At 44.9% G+C, this 16086-nt stretch overlaps 1 protein-coding gene across 1 annotated transcript in view; it reads right to left on the bottom strand.

Annotated features, from left to right (window-relative positions):
* LOC121567802 (cytoplasmic dynein 2 heavy chain 1) overlaps positions 1-16086 on the bottom strand; it is a 176424-nt gene that overhangs the window by 47564 nt on the left and 112774 nt on the right. The window contains 5 exon segments of the mRNA XM_045220180.1: positions 8735-8807; positions 9027-9158; positions 9815-9892; positions 10007-10057; positions 10229-10294. Of these exon segments, the coding sequence (XP_045076115.1) occupies positions 8735-8807; positions 9027-9158; positions 9815-9892; positions 10007-10057; positions 10229-10294 (400 nt within the window).

Genomic DNA, 16086 nt, shown 5'->3' with positions numbered 1-16086 from the left:
TTAATTTTTGATTGATTATTTCACTTTATTATGAATTTAACTTGCTTTGGCAATGTAAACATACACTACCAGTCAAAAGTTTGGACACACCTACTCATGCAAGTTTTTTTTTTTTTCCTATTTTCTACATTGTAGAATAATAGTGAAGACATCAAAAAAACTATGAAATAACACATATGGAATCATGTAGTAACCAAAGAAGTGTTAAACAAATCAAAATATATTTTATATTTGAGATTCTTCAAATAGCCACCCTTTGCCTTGATGACAGCTTTGCACACTCTTGGCATTCTCTCAACCAGTTTAATGAGGTAGTCACCTGGAATTCATTTCAATTAACAGGTGTGCTTTGTTAAAAGTTAATTTGTGGAATTTCTTTCCTTCTTAATGCGTTTGAGCCAATCAGTTGTGTTGTGACAAGGTAGGGGGGGTATACAGAAGATAGCCCTATTTGGTAAAAGACCAAGTCCATATTGGCAAGAATAGCTCAAATAAGCAAAGAGAAATGACAGTCCATCATTACTTTAAGACATGAAGGTCAGTCAATCCGTAAAATTTCAAGAACTTTGAAAGTTTCTTCAAGTGCAGTTATAAAAACCATCAAGCGCTATGATGAAACTGGCTCTCATGAGGACCGCCACAGGAATGGAAGACCCAGAGTTACCTCTGCTCAGAAATTGCAGCCCAAATAAATGCTTCACTGAGTTCAAGTAACAGACACATCTCAACATCAACTGTTCAGAGGGGACTGTGTGAATCAGGCTTTCATGGTCGAATTGATGCAAAGAAATCACTACTAAAAGGACACCAATAAGAAGAAACCTGCTTGGGCCAAGAAACACGAGCAATGGACATTAGACCGATGGAAATGTGTCCTTTGGTCTGGAGTCCAAATTTGAGATTTTTGGTTCCAACCGCCATGTCTTTGTGAGATGCGGTGTGGGTGAACGGATGTTCTCTGCATGTGTAGTTCCATCCTTAAACATGGAGGAGGAGGTGTTATGGTGTAGGGGTGCTTTGCTGGTGACACTGTCTGTGATTTATTTAGAATTCAAAGCACACTTAACCAGCATGGCTACCACAGCATTCTGCAGCGATACGCCATCCCATCTGGTTTGGGCTTAGTGGGAATATCATTTGTTTTTCAACAGGACAATGACCCAACAGGCTGTGTAGGGGTTATTTAACCAATAAGGAGAGTGATGGAGTGCTGCATCAGATGACCTGACCTCCACAATCACCCGACCTCAATCAAATTGAGATGGTTTGGGATGAGTTGGACCCCAGAGTGAAGGAAAAGCAGCCAACAAGTTCTCAGCATATGTGGGAACTCCTTCAAGACTGTTGGAAAAGCATTCCAGGTGAAGCTGGTTGAGAGAATGCCAAGAGTGTGCAAAGCTTCTTTTTTTTAAAATGGTGAGTCAAGCTTTTGACTGGTACTGTATGTTTCCCATGCCAATAAAGCCTTATCAATTGAATTGAATTGAATTGAATTGAGAGAGAGAGAGAGAGAGAGAGAGAGAGAGAGAGAGAGAGAGAGAGAGAGAGAGAGAGAGAGAGAGAGAGAGAGAGACTGTATATATACATAATATAACATTTGAAATGTCTTTATTCTTTTGGAACTTCTGAGTGTAATGTTCACTGTTAATATTGATTGTTTATTTAACTTTTGTTTACTATCTACTTCACTTGCTTTGGCAATGTTAACATACGTTTTCCATGCCAATAAAGCCCTTAAATTGAAATTGAATTGAAATTGAGAGAGAGAGAGAGAGAGAGAGCGGGGGATTGAGATAAGTTAGCTATTGTTCTGTTTATTTTTAGAATTTTCTATCAAAACAGGGAGCAACATATTCTGTCCTCTCAACAGCCCTTGCAGTGTGCAGAGACTCATAGATCTGACCAAAGATCTAATTGTGCATCGAGGAACCTTTTCAAAAACACAGTATAGACATGTTCCTCTGAGGGTTATAGAGGAACAAAGGACACAATGAGACTATATAACATCCTCTCTTCTCCTTCCCTATTTTCTCTCCTCAGCACCATAGGCGTGTGGTCTCCTGCAGACAGTCATTTGGGCTGTGATTACACACTGTGACTCAGAGATGATTATCTAACCGGCTCCACGCTGTGAGTCTCTCTGTATGTGTGCGTGTGTGTGTGCGTGTTCTGCATCTAGGTGAATGTACTGACAGTAGCATCACGGGGTCTGCTCCTGTCTATCAGAAGTTTCCATGGTGATAAGGTCTATTTGTACACAGTCTTATGGGCTCTGGGATATGTGTTAAAGGTATTAGTAGAAATTAGCTCTAATAAATAGACTCACTGATCGGTTATCTCATCAACACACACACAGTGCAAGAATGATAATGACTCTGAATACCTGAGTTATACACACTCCATACCTTCTCCCCCCACACACACACACACACACACACACACACACACCCCCACCCCCACCTTCTTCCTGTCTGCCCCACACACACACCAACCTTCTCCCCCCGTCTGCCCCGAACACACCCCCACCTTCTCCTCCCAGTCTGCCCCGAACACACCCCCCACCTTCTCCCCAGTCTGCCCCGAACACACCCCCACCTTCTCCTCCCAGTCTGCCCCGAACACACCCCACCTTCTCCCTAGTCTTCCCCGAACACACCCCACCTTCTCCCTAGTCTTCCCCGAACACACCATAAGAGACCTACTAGCCTGCTGTCTTCTCTGGTAAAGGCTACTGCAGCAGCCAGAACCTTCCTTTGGTCTATGCTGCCAGACACTGTTGTCTCTCAGAGCACATAAGGCACATACACACACACCTACTGTATACACCTTCCTAATATTGAGTTGCACCCCTTTTGCCCTCAGAACAGCCTCAATTCGTCGGGGCATGGACTTTACAAGATGTCGACAGCATTCCACAGGGATGCTGGCCCATGTTGACTCCAATGCTTCCCACAGTTGTGTCAAGTTGGCTGGATGTCCTTTGGGTGGTGGACCATTCTTGATACACACAGGAAACTGTTGAGCTTGAAAAACCCAGCAGCGCTGCAGTTCTTGGCATAAACCGGTGAGCCTGGCACCTACTACCATACCCAGTTCAAAGGCACCTAAATCTTTTGTCTTGCCCATTCACCCTCTGAATGGCACACATACACAATCCATGTCTTAATTGTCTCAAGGCTTAACAATCATTATTTAACCTGTCTCCTCCCCTTTATCTACACTGATTGAAGTGGATTTAACAGGTGACATCAATAAGGGATCATAGCTTTCTCCTGGATCCACCTGGTCAGTCTGTTATGGAAATAGCATGTTTTGTATAATCAGTATACATGTAGACACATAAACACACAGAGAAGAACAAAAGCCTTTCATTTACATTCTGATCGAACACACACACCCCCCAGCCCATGGCTAGAATGCCTTCCAGCGACCTTTTCCTATATTGCCATGGCAACGCTAAGAGAAACATCCCTCTGACTTGACACATTGATATGCCACACACATGCAAACGAGCACACCCAAACACACAGCACCTACACCACATCATTCCACAATGAAAGGGTATCTGATCAATATTCAGACAGGGTCTCTCTCTCTCTCCCTCTCCCTCTCCCTCTCCCTCTCCCTCTCTCTCTCTTCTCTCCCTCTCCCTCTCTTTCTCTCCCTCTCCCTCTCTCTCTCTCTCTCTCTCTCTCTCTCTCTCTCTCTCCTCTCTCTCTCTCTCTCTCTCTCTCTCTCTCTCTCTCTCTCTCCTCTCTCTCTCTCTCTCTCTCCCTCTCTCTCTCTCTCTCTCTTTTTCCTCTCTCTCTCCCTCTCTCTCTCCCTCTCCCTCTCTCCCTCTCTCCCTCTACTGAAGACCTCTAGTGTGTGTTGCTGTGTTTACACTGTGCTGATAGCGGTCCACTGTGTTTTGGCGGTGGCCAGGCTCTCTGGGCTAGGCTGGACCGGGGGATTGTGGGAGATTAGCTCTAAGAGGATTAAAGCCCACGCTTCATTAGCATAGTGACTCATCGCCAGGGAGACAGACTGTACTGTAGCATGCACGCACACACTGTAGCATGCACGCACACACTGTAGCACGCACACATATACACACACACACACGTACACACACCACAGCCTCATCAATGAGTTCACTTAGCGTTCACACACACACACACTACTCCTAACAGTGGATATGCGGCAGCTTCGTCAATGGATAAGGCTAGCCATTTTAAATACTGTACATACAGTTTAATAAACGACTTCGCTGTAGCATTCAGAAGGAATAGAGTTACGGCAGCTCAAACACTTAACACTCTGCATCACATCCTTAATTCACCAGTCAACAGGGTTAGCCTTAGGGTATGTTCCATTCCAATAAAAAGGCGTTACCTGGATAGGTCGTAGGGCTTAGCAATGACTACTACATATCAGAACATCCCCCAAGTGTAGTAGCTAGTGTAGATGTTAGCATTAGCATGCAGTACAGCTCTGCTCCACAATACAGTCAAGTAGTCCTAATGATGGTAAACTGGAGGTATGCTGGACTGCGTATGTGTGTGTGTGTGTGTGTGTGTGTGTGTGTGTGTGTGTGTGTGTGTGTGTGTGTGTGTGTGTGTGTGTGAACCTGACTAGTCATGTTCTGTGTTGTGTAGGACGTCACCTCACAGAGAAGCAGACTCCTCATTATCTTTACAGGAGTGAGAAGACAGCCGCTCCAGAAACCTATCAGCGCCCTCTCAACCCATCTCCACCTCTCTATCCCCTCAACCCATCTCCACCTCTCTATCCCCTCAACCCATCTCCACCTCTCTATCCCCTCAAACCATCTCCACCTCTCTATCCTCTCAACCCATCTCCACCTCTCTATCCTCTCAACCCATCTCCACCTCTCTATCCTCTCAACCCATCTCCACCTCTCTATCCTCTCAACCCATCTCCACCTCTCTATCCTCTCAACCCATCTCCACCTCTCTATCCTCTCAACCCATCTCCACCTCTCTATCCTCTCAACCCATCTCCACCTCTCTATCCTCTCAACCCATCTCCACCTCTCTATCCTCTCAACCCATCTCCACCTCTCTATCCTCTCAACCCATCTCCACCTCTCTATCCTCTCAACCCATCTCCACCTCTCTATCCTCTCAACCCATCTCCACCTCTCTATCCTCTCAACCCATCTCCACCTCTCTATCCTCTCAACCCATCTCCACCTCTCTATCCTCTCAACCCATCTCCACCTCTCTATCCCCTCAACCCATCTCCACCTCTCTATCCTCTCAACCCATCTCCACCTCTCTATCCTCTCAACCCATCTCCACCTCTCTATCCCCTCAACCCCTGGCCACCTCCACTCTCTTTCCCCGTCTCCAACCCAGGCAGTCAGTGGGTTACTACCAATACGGATCACAACCCTGGACCATACCGCACACTCTCAAATTTTTACAGTCCACAATCAGACACTAATTTTGGCCAAATACTTGTAATGAACGTGGAATGTAGGAGCATGTCACCACAGCATCAGACATTCACAGGACAGATGAGCAGGTGAGACTGAGGGAAACTTCAGATTAGAATAGAGGTAGAATTCAGCTAAAATTTTGTTTAATTTATCAAATCTGTTTCCAAGTATTCCCATTAATAAAATAAGAGACATATGTGATCGTGTCTCAGTGTAATCAAGGTATGAAAGGATTGTTATTTTCAAATACAATCTCTTATTGGGCTTAGTTGTGGTCAATTTGTGTATAAATTATTATAAATTATGTTTCGGCCCCCCACCATCCGTTCAGTCTAAAATCGTCCCGCGGCTGAATCTAGTTACTTAACCCTGCTCTACAGTATGAGAAGACTGCAGCATCCCCATCAATACTACCTGAGATGACATGGAGAGCTGCAGTCCAGGCAGAGAGGGAGTGATATCTGAAGAATAGAGAGATGTATCAGGAGATAGAGGAGTTGATACTGTAGATCGACAGACAATTACAGAAACAGAGAGAGAGAGAGAGAGAGAGAGAGAGAGAGAGAGAGAGAGAGAGAGAGAGAGAGAGAGAGAGAGAGAGAGAGAGAGAGAGAGAGAGAGAGAGAGAGAGAGAGAGAGAGAGAGAGAGAATCACTGATGGCTGTGTGAGGAGGGGAGGACAGACTAACATCAGTTTGTCAGGTTGACAGTGTTTAGGAACATGGTCATGGTCTGATAACTCCACATCTCTAGGTAACATCTGAGAGCCTATTTGCTGGCATTATTGCTGTGGAAGTTGACCAAATCTAACTGTGTAGCAGTCCAATTATCAGTCTTCTTCAGCAGTTGTGAAGCTTTCATACGCGTGGGTCCACACTAAAACACACAAACCCAAATTTGCAGAGTCATTGATAGCGCTGGCATAAACCTACATGCAATTAGCAGGATTATCATAATGAATAGGCGGCTCATTAGGCAGTAAGAGCCCTGTTTCCTGGCATGTTAGTGTGTGTGTGTGTGTGTGTGTGTTTCGGCAGTCAAACGACAGACTGAGGAAGAAATGAAGGGAGAGAGATGGAGGAAAACCAGAGGTATAGATTGAGAGGGGATGCAAAAGTGAAACAGAGAGGGAGGGACAGAATAGAGAAGCAGATGTGGTAGGACAGAGTGTCCGAACAGTCAAGGATAATGTCCTGACTGGAGTGACTGGAATGTGCGGCTGTTTCTTTCAGAGAAAATACCGTAAAATGTCAATAAAACGCTGAGTCCCAAATAGACATCTGTTCCTTTTAATTGCTGGGCAACGGCACACATTTCAGCAAATAAAACGCCTGTTTCATATAAACAGCGGGTCAAAACTAAATTGTTTACGAGGTTACCATGAATTACCATGAATTGTTCACAAGGTTTAATGTTTGATTTGTTACATTAAATAATTCAGTAATGCCTAGAAATAATGATGGCAATCACCTGTTTTTATCGGCAGCAAGAAACTGCTAGCCATTGGCTGCTAACAGCTGAGAACTGCTAGCTAACTGGCAAGCACAGAAACTGTCAACAACTTCGGGAGTACAGAACCCTAGGAATTGGCTGATCACCCTCTAGTGGCGAAAGTAACAACTTACATTTGAGTCATTTAGCAAGACGCTCTTATCCAGAGCGACTTACAGTTAGTGAGTGCAGACATTTTTCATACTTTTTTCATATATATATTTTTTTGCACAGTCAAAAAGGAGAATAATTAGTCAAGGAAAAGTTTTTTTTTTTTAAGGAGGCTTACTAAGACAAAATAAATGTGACTGTTACGATCGTCGGATATAGAGGACCAAGGCGCGGCGTGGAAGATGAACATACTTATTTATTAAATGATACACGAACAAAACAACAAATCGATACGTGACGTCCACAGGTGCAAAACACAAACCAACACGGAACAAGATCCCACAAACACTGTGGGAAAAACCACCTGACTAAATATGGTTCCCAATCAGAGACAACCAGCAACAGCTGATACTCGTTGCCTCTGATTGAGAACCACTCTGGCCAACATAGATATACAAAAACTAGACTAGACACAACGAGCACAAAATATAAACTCTACACACCCTGGCTCAACTTAAAAGAGTCCCTAGAGCCAGGGCGTGACAGGGACACAGTGTGTAAATGATAACGCATTAGTGCAGGAAATGAAGACATTTATTAAAATGCTGGAATCAAACAATTAACTATGCAAATTGGCAAAAGCTGTGTACATTAAGGAATTAGATGCCTGGCTCAAATAGAAGCCTGTCTCCAAATTAGCACATGTTGTGTTCGGTGTTTTAAGCAAATAAATGCCTGGGCTATTAATTGAAGTTTTACGGTAGTGAAAATTCTAGAGAAACAATAATCTGACCACTGGAACCGAGCCAACATGGGAAGATGGACAAAAGCTCCCCAGTTAGATGAATACTTACAATCCAACATATCAGTGCACAGCAGTCGTCAACTAATGTTCCTTACGACAGATGCTAAATGCAACAAAGTGACACAAGCACCAACTGTCAGGACCCAACTACTAAACTCTGTTGATGACAGCACAGCAAAATATGGCCCTCAGTTTATGAAAAAATGATGCATTTATAGTAGCGTTGCTGACCTAACACGTCAATGAGGAACCTCTCCAAGATTGAGGGTCTGAAATATACATTGAAGACCTTAGAAACACAAAACACCTACACACGCAATCACATACACGCAGGTACGCACGCAAGAGAAACCTCGTCAGACCTCCGTGGCTCCAGTGAATTACAGCCAATATGCTCTCCCTCCATGGGGCTAATCGTCCAATCATATCGCTCTGTGCTCCCCTCTAAGCCCGCTGGCATAATGAAGAGAAATCACCACACATTCATCAGGTCTACATACACACACACACACACAAACCCAAATGAACACACACAAACACACACACACAAACACACACATCCCGCTGATAGATTCTGGAGGTTTGGAGCCCAAAGGATGTGTCTCTGATGTGTATGTGCGTATAGCCGAGTGTGTTAGTGTGCGTGTGAATGTTATATGGACTGATGGACTCCTCAAGTCCATCACTTGTATAAAGTGCTGACTCACTGCATCGCATCTGCAGATCAATGCTGCTGAGAAGAGATGCATCCGATGCTCTTGACCGCTACTGTGTTTCCTGTGTGTGTCGTTAGGATGGATTGATCGGCACTAATGATGACACTTTTACTAGACAGACAGATTTATGGCGGACAGAAGGGATCACACTCACACACACACACTCACCCAGGGCCTGCGAGGTGAAGGCAGCCATGGCACTCTGTAGTCTGTCTGGCCTGATGGCCTGAACCAGCAGCACCTGCAGAGAGAAAGAGAGAGAGGAGGAGGGGAGAAGAAGGGAGAAGAGGGGAGACGGGAGAGGAGAAGAGGGGGAAATTAAGAGGGAGTAGGAAATTGCTCAATCTGGGAGCACTGTAAAGAAAGCTTATCCTGTAAATGACTAAACATAATGGTCAATTGATGATGTATCAGTGAAACACAAGGATTGGCTCATGTTAATCAGTGATTGACAACTCACCTGCTGGAATGGTTTGATCTTCTTGGCGATGGAGGGCGGGACTTCCTGTTCACAGTTGGAGCTCCGTGAGAAGGAGAGCCAGAGGTCTGAGTCACTCAGACACAGAGACTGGTACAGGCCTGGGAACGTACTCTACATCAGAAGAGTGGAGAAAGAGGGATGGAACGAAAGGATGAAGCTAAAGAGAAATGCAACAGCATGTATGTATACAAACCTTGAACATGGTATATACACCGACTGTACAAAACATTAGGAACTATTTTCATGACATAGACTGATCAGGTGAATACAGGTGAAAGCTATGATCCCTTATTGATGTCACTTGTTAAATCCACTTCATTCAGTGTAGATGAGGGGGAGGAGACAGGTTAAAGAAGGATGTTTAAGCCTTGAGACAATTGAGACATGGATTGTGTAGGTGTGCCATTCAGAGGTTGAATGTGCAAGACAACAGATTTAAGTGCCTTTGAATGGGGTATGGTAGTAGGTGCCAGGCGCACCGGTTTGAGTTTGTCAAGAACTGCAACGCTGCTGGGTTTTTCACACTCAACAGCTTCCCGTGTGTATCAAGAACGGTCCACCACCCAAAGGACATCCAGCCAACTTGACACAACTGTGGGAAGCATTGGAGTCAACATGGGCCAGCATCCCTGTGGAACGCCGACACCTTGTAGAGTCCATGCCCCGACGAATTGAGGCTGTTCTGAGGGCAAAATGGGGTGCAACTCAATATTAGGAAGGTGTTTTGTACACTCAGTGTACGAACCTTGAACATGGTATATACGAACCTTGAACATGGCTACAGCTCCAAGTCTCTCTTGATCAATCCAGGAAGGAATCTGCTCCCGCAAAGATTTCTGGCTATCCTGTAGGCGGAAAGGAAAAGAAGGTCAGTTCAACCGTGATAAGAGAGATGAGGTGAATGAGACTGTCCCAAACACACACTATCACACACACACACACACAGTTGTTCTACGTACCGCCTTTCTCACCATATCCCCTACTACGAGGCCAGTGAAGGCGTCCCACTCCTATAGTGGAAGTGGAGAAAAGAGACATCAGCATTAAAGATGAATAGCGTCTGCTAAATGATGTAAATGTAAATGAATAGGAAATGATGTCAGATGGACAGGACTTCCTGACTGAAGAGGAAAAGCCTATGTCTGACAATGATCATGTTATGAACGGAGATAACAACTTACATTCTCCTGGAAGAGGTCTGGGTGCATCCCTCTGACAAAGTGCATGGCAAACATCAGCTGGTCAGCCTAGAGAGGAAGAACAGAGAGAAGAGTCGGAGATAGAGGGAGGGAGGGAGGGAGGGAGGGAGGGAGGGAGGGAGGGAGGGAGGGAGGGAGGGAGGGAGGGAGGGAGGGAGGGAGGGAGGGAGGGAGGGAGAGAGAGAGGGAGAGGTCATGGGCAGATGAGCTACTGAATTTTTCAGCATGTTTTTACAAAAAGACAGATTTAGAGTTAGATAAACTTGGATTTTTCCACAAGGACATATACAGGATGCTACCCTCCACAACATAACCTTCACTCCAAACCGACAACCTGATTTTGGACAAAATTACCTGGAAGGATTCCTACTACCAAATATTCTTATTCCCAAGGACTATACAGCAAATGCTCTGGCAAAGCAACGACCAGCAAAAGAAGCACAACAGAAACCTGAAAATACCATCCAACCTGGAACTGAATGAGTAACGTTTAGTCTGAAAACACCATCCAACCTGGAACTGAATGAGTAACGTTTAGTCTGAAAACACCATCCAACCTGGAACTGAATGAGTAACGTTTAGTCTGAAAACACCATCCAACCTGGAACTGAATGAGTAACGTTTAGTCTGAAAACACCATCCAACCTGGAACTGAATGAGTAACGTTTAGTCTGAAAACACCATCCAACCTGGAACTGAATGAGTAACGTTTAGTCTGAAAACACCATCCAACCTGGAACTGAATGAGTAACGTTTAGTCTGAAAACACCATCCAACCTGGAACTGGATGAGTAACGTTTAGTCTGAAAATACCATCCAACCTGGAACTGAATGAGTAACGTTTAGTCTGAAAATACCATCCAACCTGGAACTGAATGAGTAACGTTTAGTCTGAAAACACCATCCAACCTGGAACTGAATGAGTAACGTTTAGTCTGAAAACACCATCCAACCTGGAACTGAATGAGTAACGTTTAGTCTGAAAACACCATCCAACCTGGAACTGAATGAGTAACGTTTAGTCTGAAAACACCATCCAACCTGGAACTGAATGAGTAACGTTTAGTCTGAAAACACCATCCAACCTGGAACTGAATGAGTAACGTTTAGTCTGAAAACACCATCCAACCTGGAACTGAATGAGTAACGTTTAGTCTGAAAACACCATCCAACCTGGAACTGAATGAGTAACGTTTAGTCTGAAAACACCATCCAACCTGGAACTGAATGAGTAACGTTTAGTCTGAAAACACCATCCAACCTGGAACTGAATGAGTAACGTTTAGTCTGAAAACACCATCCAACCTGGAACTGAATGAGTAACGTTTAGTCTGAAAACACCATCCAACCTGGAACTGAATGAGTAACGTTTAGTCTGAAAATACCATCCAACCTGGAACTGGATGAGTAACGTTTAGTCTGAAAATACCATCCAACCTGGAACTGGATGAGTAACGTTTAGTCTGAAAACACCATCCAACCTGGAACTGAATGAGTAACGTTTAGTCTGAAAACACCATCCAACCTGGAACTGAATGAGTAACGTTTAGTCTGAAAACACCATCCAACCTGGAACTGAATGAGTAACGTTTAGTCTGAAAACACCATCCAACCTGGAACTGAATGAGTAACGTTTAGTCTGAAAACACCATCCAACCTGGAACTGGATGAGTAACGTTTAGTCTGAAAACACCATCCAACCTGGAACTGAATGAGTAACGTTTAGTCTGAAAACACCATCCAACCTGGAACTGAATGAGTAACGTTTAGTCTGAAAACACCATCCAACCTGGAACTGAATGAGTAACGTTTAGTCTGAAAACACCATCCAACCTGGAACTGAATGAGTAACGTTTAGTCTGAAAACACCATCCAACCTGGAACTGGATGAGTAACGTTTAGTCTGAAAACACCATCCAACCTGGAACTGAATGAGTAACGTTTAGTCTGAAAACACCATCCAACCTGGAACTGGATGAGTAACGTTTAGTCTGAAAACACCATCCAACCTGGAACTGAATGAGTAACGTTTAGTCTGAAAACACCATCCAACCTGGAACTGAATGAGTAACGTTTAGTCTGAAAACACCATCCAACCTGGAACTGAATGAGTAACGTTTAGTCTGAAAACACCATCCAACCTGGAACTGAATGAGTAACGTTTAGTCTGAAAACACCATCCAACCTGGAACTGAATGAGTAACGTTTAGTCTGAAAACACCATCCAACCTGGAACTGAATGAGTAACGTTTAGTCTGAAAACACCATCCAACCTGGAACTGAATGAGTAACGTTTAGTCTGAAAACACCATCCAACCTGGAACTGAATGAGTAACGTTTAGTCTGAAAACACCATCCAACCTGGAACTGAATGAGTAACGTTTAGTCTGAAAACACCATCCAACCTGGAACTGAATGAGTAACGTTTAGTCTGAAAACACCATCCAACCTGGAACTGAATGAGTAACGTTTAGTCTGAAAAACACCATCCAACCTGGAACTGAATGAGTAACGTTTAGTCTGAAAACACCATCCAACCTGGAACTGAATGAGTAACGTTTAGTCTGAAAACACCATCCAACCTGGAACTGAATGAGTAACGTTTAGTCTGAAAATACCATCCAACCTGGAACTGAATGAGTAACGTTTAGTCTGAAAACAACATCCAACCTGGAACTGAATGAGTAACGTTTAGTCTGAAAACACCATCCAACCTGGAACTGAATGAGTAACGTTTAGTCTGAAAACACCATCCAACCTGGAACTGAATGAATAACGTTTAGTCTGAAAACACCATCCAACCTGGAACTGAATGAGTAACGTTTAGTCTGAAAACACCATCCAACCTGGAACTGAATGAGTAACGTTTAGTCTGAAAACACCATCCAACCTGGAACTGAATGAGTAACGTTTAGTCTGAAAATACCATCCAACCTGGAACTGAATGAGTAACGTTTAGTCTGAAAATACCATCCAACCAGGAACTGGCTGAGTAACGTTTAGTCTGAAAATACCATCCAACCTGGAACTGAATGAGTAACGTTTAGTCTGAAAACAACATCCAACCTGGAACTGAATGAGTAACGTTTAGTCTGAAAACACCATCCAACCTGGAACTGAATGAGTAACGTTTAGTCTGAAAATACCATCCAACCTGGAACTGAATGAGTAACGTTCAGTCTGAAAACACCATCCAACCTGGAACTGAATGAGTAACGTTTAGTCTGAAAATACCATCCAACCTGGAACTGAATGAGTAACGTTTAGTCTGAAAATACCATCCAACCTGGAACTGAATGAGTAACGTTCAGTCTGAAAATACCATCCAACCTGGAACTGAATGAGTAACGTTTAGTCTGAAAACACCATCCAACCTGGAACTGAATGAGTAACGTTTAGTCTGAAAACACCATCCAACCTGGAACTGAATGAGTAACGTTTAGTCTGAAAACACCATCCAACCTGGAACTGAATGAGTAACGTTTAGTCTGAAGCTACTTTTAAAGCCAAGAAGAAAAAAATACATTACAATGATATATTTTACTTCATGACTGAATGCTAAGTTAAGGCTACCAAGCTTGCTAGGACAGAACAGAACAGATCCAGCTGAAACTTCAATTAACACTGAGGTGTGAAGTGAGAGGTGTCAAAGCCCTTGAGTCCAACAATGGCAGGAGAGTTTCACAGCCTCCCCCCACCCAAATGCAGAGGCCTTTGAGGCCCCCTGCTCCATGGCTTCCCTCTGTTCAGAGGTCACCACAATACAGTACCACTTGGATGTAAAAAATGAGAAGGCATGAAAAGAGTACAAAAATAAGCTCCTCATAGACAATCCAGAGACCATTTTTGCTGACTGATACAAAAATGGAAACATAAGCAACTTAATCTTCCACACAGACCATCCCCCTGGCATGGTGCAGTGCTATAATAACACACTAGCCCTCTGTTAAGAGGGGGTGTTAGCGATGGGTGGAAACTCAGGATACTAGACAACAAGGACTCTGAGTCAGCCAAGGTCAACCTGTACAAGTCTGGAACAGTATTGGTACAGGGCAACAACAAACAGTTTCAGCTGGACTTCCACAGAATCAAAGAGGGAGCGCAGCAGGAGAAGCTCTCTCTTGGTGAAGACTCCCCCACTTTGAGCGAGTCAGACCACACCTCTTCCTTAAACAACCCAACAGATGAGCAACCCCAAGCGGTGAGTCAACCTCACTGAAATGAAGGATAAATTCACCCAGCTGGAGGTAAGGCAGGTGGAGCTGGAACAGCAGGTCAACACACTCCAATCAGCACAGACTCAGACAACAGTCCAGCTCAACAACACCCCCTCAAACAGACCCAGAGAGCTGGAGGGTGAGAGAGACATGTCTGCACTCTGGACTGTGGTGAGACAACTTCAACAGGAGAAAGAGCAGGAGTGGAAGGAGGAGGCCCAGCGGCAGGAGAAGATGAGAGCACTAGAAGAGGAGAGGAGAGTGCTGGAGGAGGAGAAGTGAGTGCTGGAGGAGGAGAGGTGAGTTCTGGAGGAGGAGAGGTGAGTTCTGGAGGAGGAGAGGTGAGTGCTGGAGGAGGAGAGGTGAGTTCTGGAGGAGGAGAGGAGAGTGCTGGAGGAGGAGGTGAGAAAGATGACGTGTGACAGAGAACAACCCATGAGAGAGCTGGCCATCCCCTGCATAGAAGCTAGCAGAACAGCCCACCTCAGATCCTGACCAAAGTCTCAACACCACAGCAGAACAGCCCACCCCAGACCCTGACCATAGCCTCGACATCACAGCAGGACAGATAAATGAAGAAGCCCAAGCCCAGGGGACCCAACCCCCTCCTAGCACCCCCCTGTCAGCCCCCCTTCCCCCCACACACCCACTGAGGACACACACAAGCCACAGATTGTACTCCTTATGGACTTAAACGGGAAATATACTTTTCCCCAAACACACAATGTCTAAACTCTGGTGTCCAAACACCCATCGTGCCCTAGACCGTCTGTCTGAGGACCAACTAGGATCACCCAGCCACATAATAATACACACAGGCACAAATGACCTGAAAGCACAGCAGGAAAGGGTGGCCACAGCACTCAAGGGAGAGATTGAAAAAGCTTCTTCCACTTTCCCCAACTCATGAGTGGTCATCTCCACTTTGCTACCACAAAAATACTTCCACCCTGCCACCATACTGTAGATAAATGTAAGCATTTCCTGTGACTGTGCCTCAAAACATAATGTCTACCTGGCCCCCCCACTCCACCCTGGACTTCGACAGCCTTTTATGACCAGGTCCACACCTCTACAACGCAGCATTGCCCACTTTCGCCAGGACCCTAAAGAACATCGCCCTCAACTGCAGCCCCAACACCTCACTCCATGCCCAGATCAGCGAGACACCCTCCTATGCCCCCCTCCTGCCCACCACATGCCCCCCCACTCCCGCAAAAAAGGCCTCAACATAAAAGTCACACATACGCCCAGGCAGTGAGCAGGCAAACAGGCCCATCCCCCACTCTTACACTAGCCCAAGCCAATGGCATGTATCAGATGCTCAGCAGGCTCTGATCACACTTACTGGTCTGGGGCCAAACCACACGACCAACAATATTAGACACTTTATGGAACACAAAGCCTTCACTATCTTATCCTGGAATATCCAAGGCCTGAGGTCATCTGCCTTTGGCGTAAAGAGCAGGAACCTGGACTTCACTAAAGAAATCAGAAATACAGACATTGTCATCCTACAAGAAACATGGTATAGAGGAGACGGACCCACTGGTTGCCCTCTAGGTTACAGAGAGCTGGTAGTCCCATCCACCAAACTACCAGGTGTGAAACAGGGAAGGGACT

This window comes from Coregonus clupeaformis, chromosome 6 (assembly GCF_020615455.1).
Source record: "Coregonus clupeaformis isolate EN_2021a chromosome 6, ASM2061545v1, whole genome shotgun sequence".
Taxonomy (NCBI): Eukaryota; Metazoa; Chordata; class Actinopteri; order Salmoniformes; family Salmonidae; genus Coregonus; species Coregonus clupeaformis.
The sequence above is the reverse complement of the archived record's forward strand: the minus strand, read 5'-3'. Positions and strand labels throughout refer to the sequence as shown.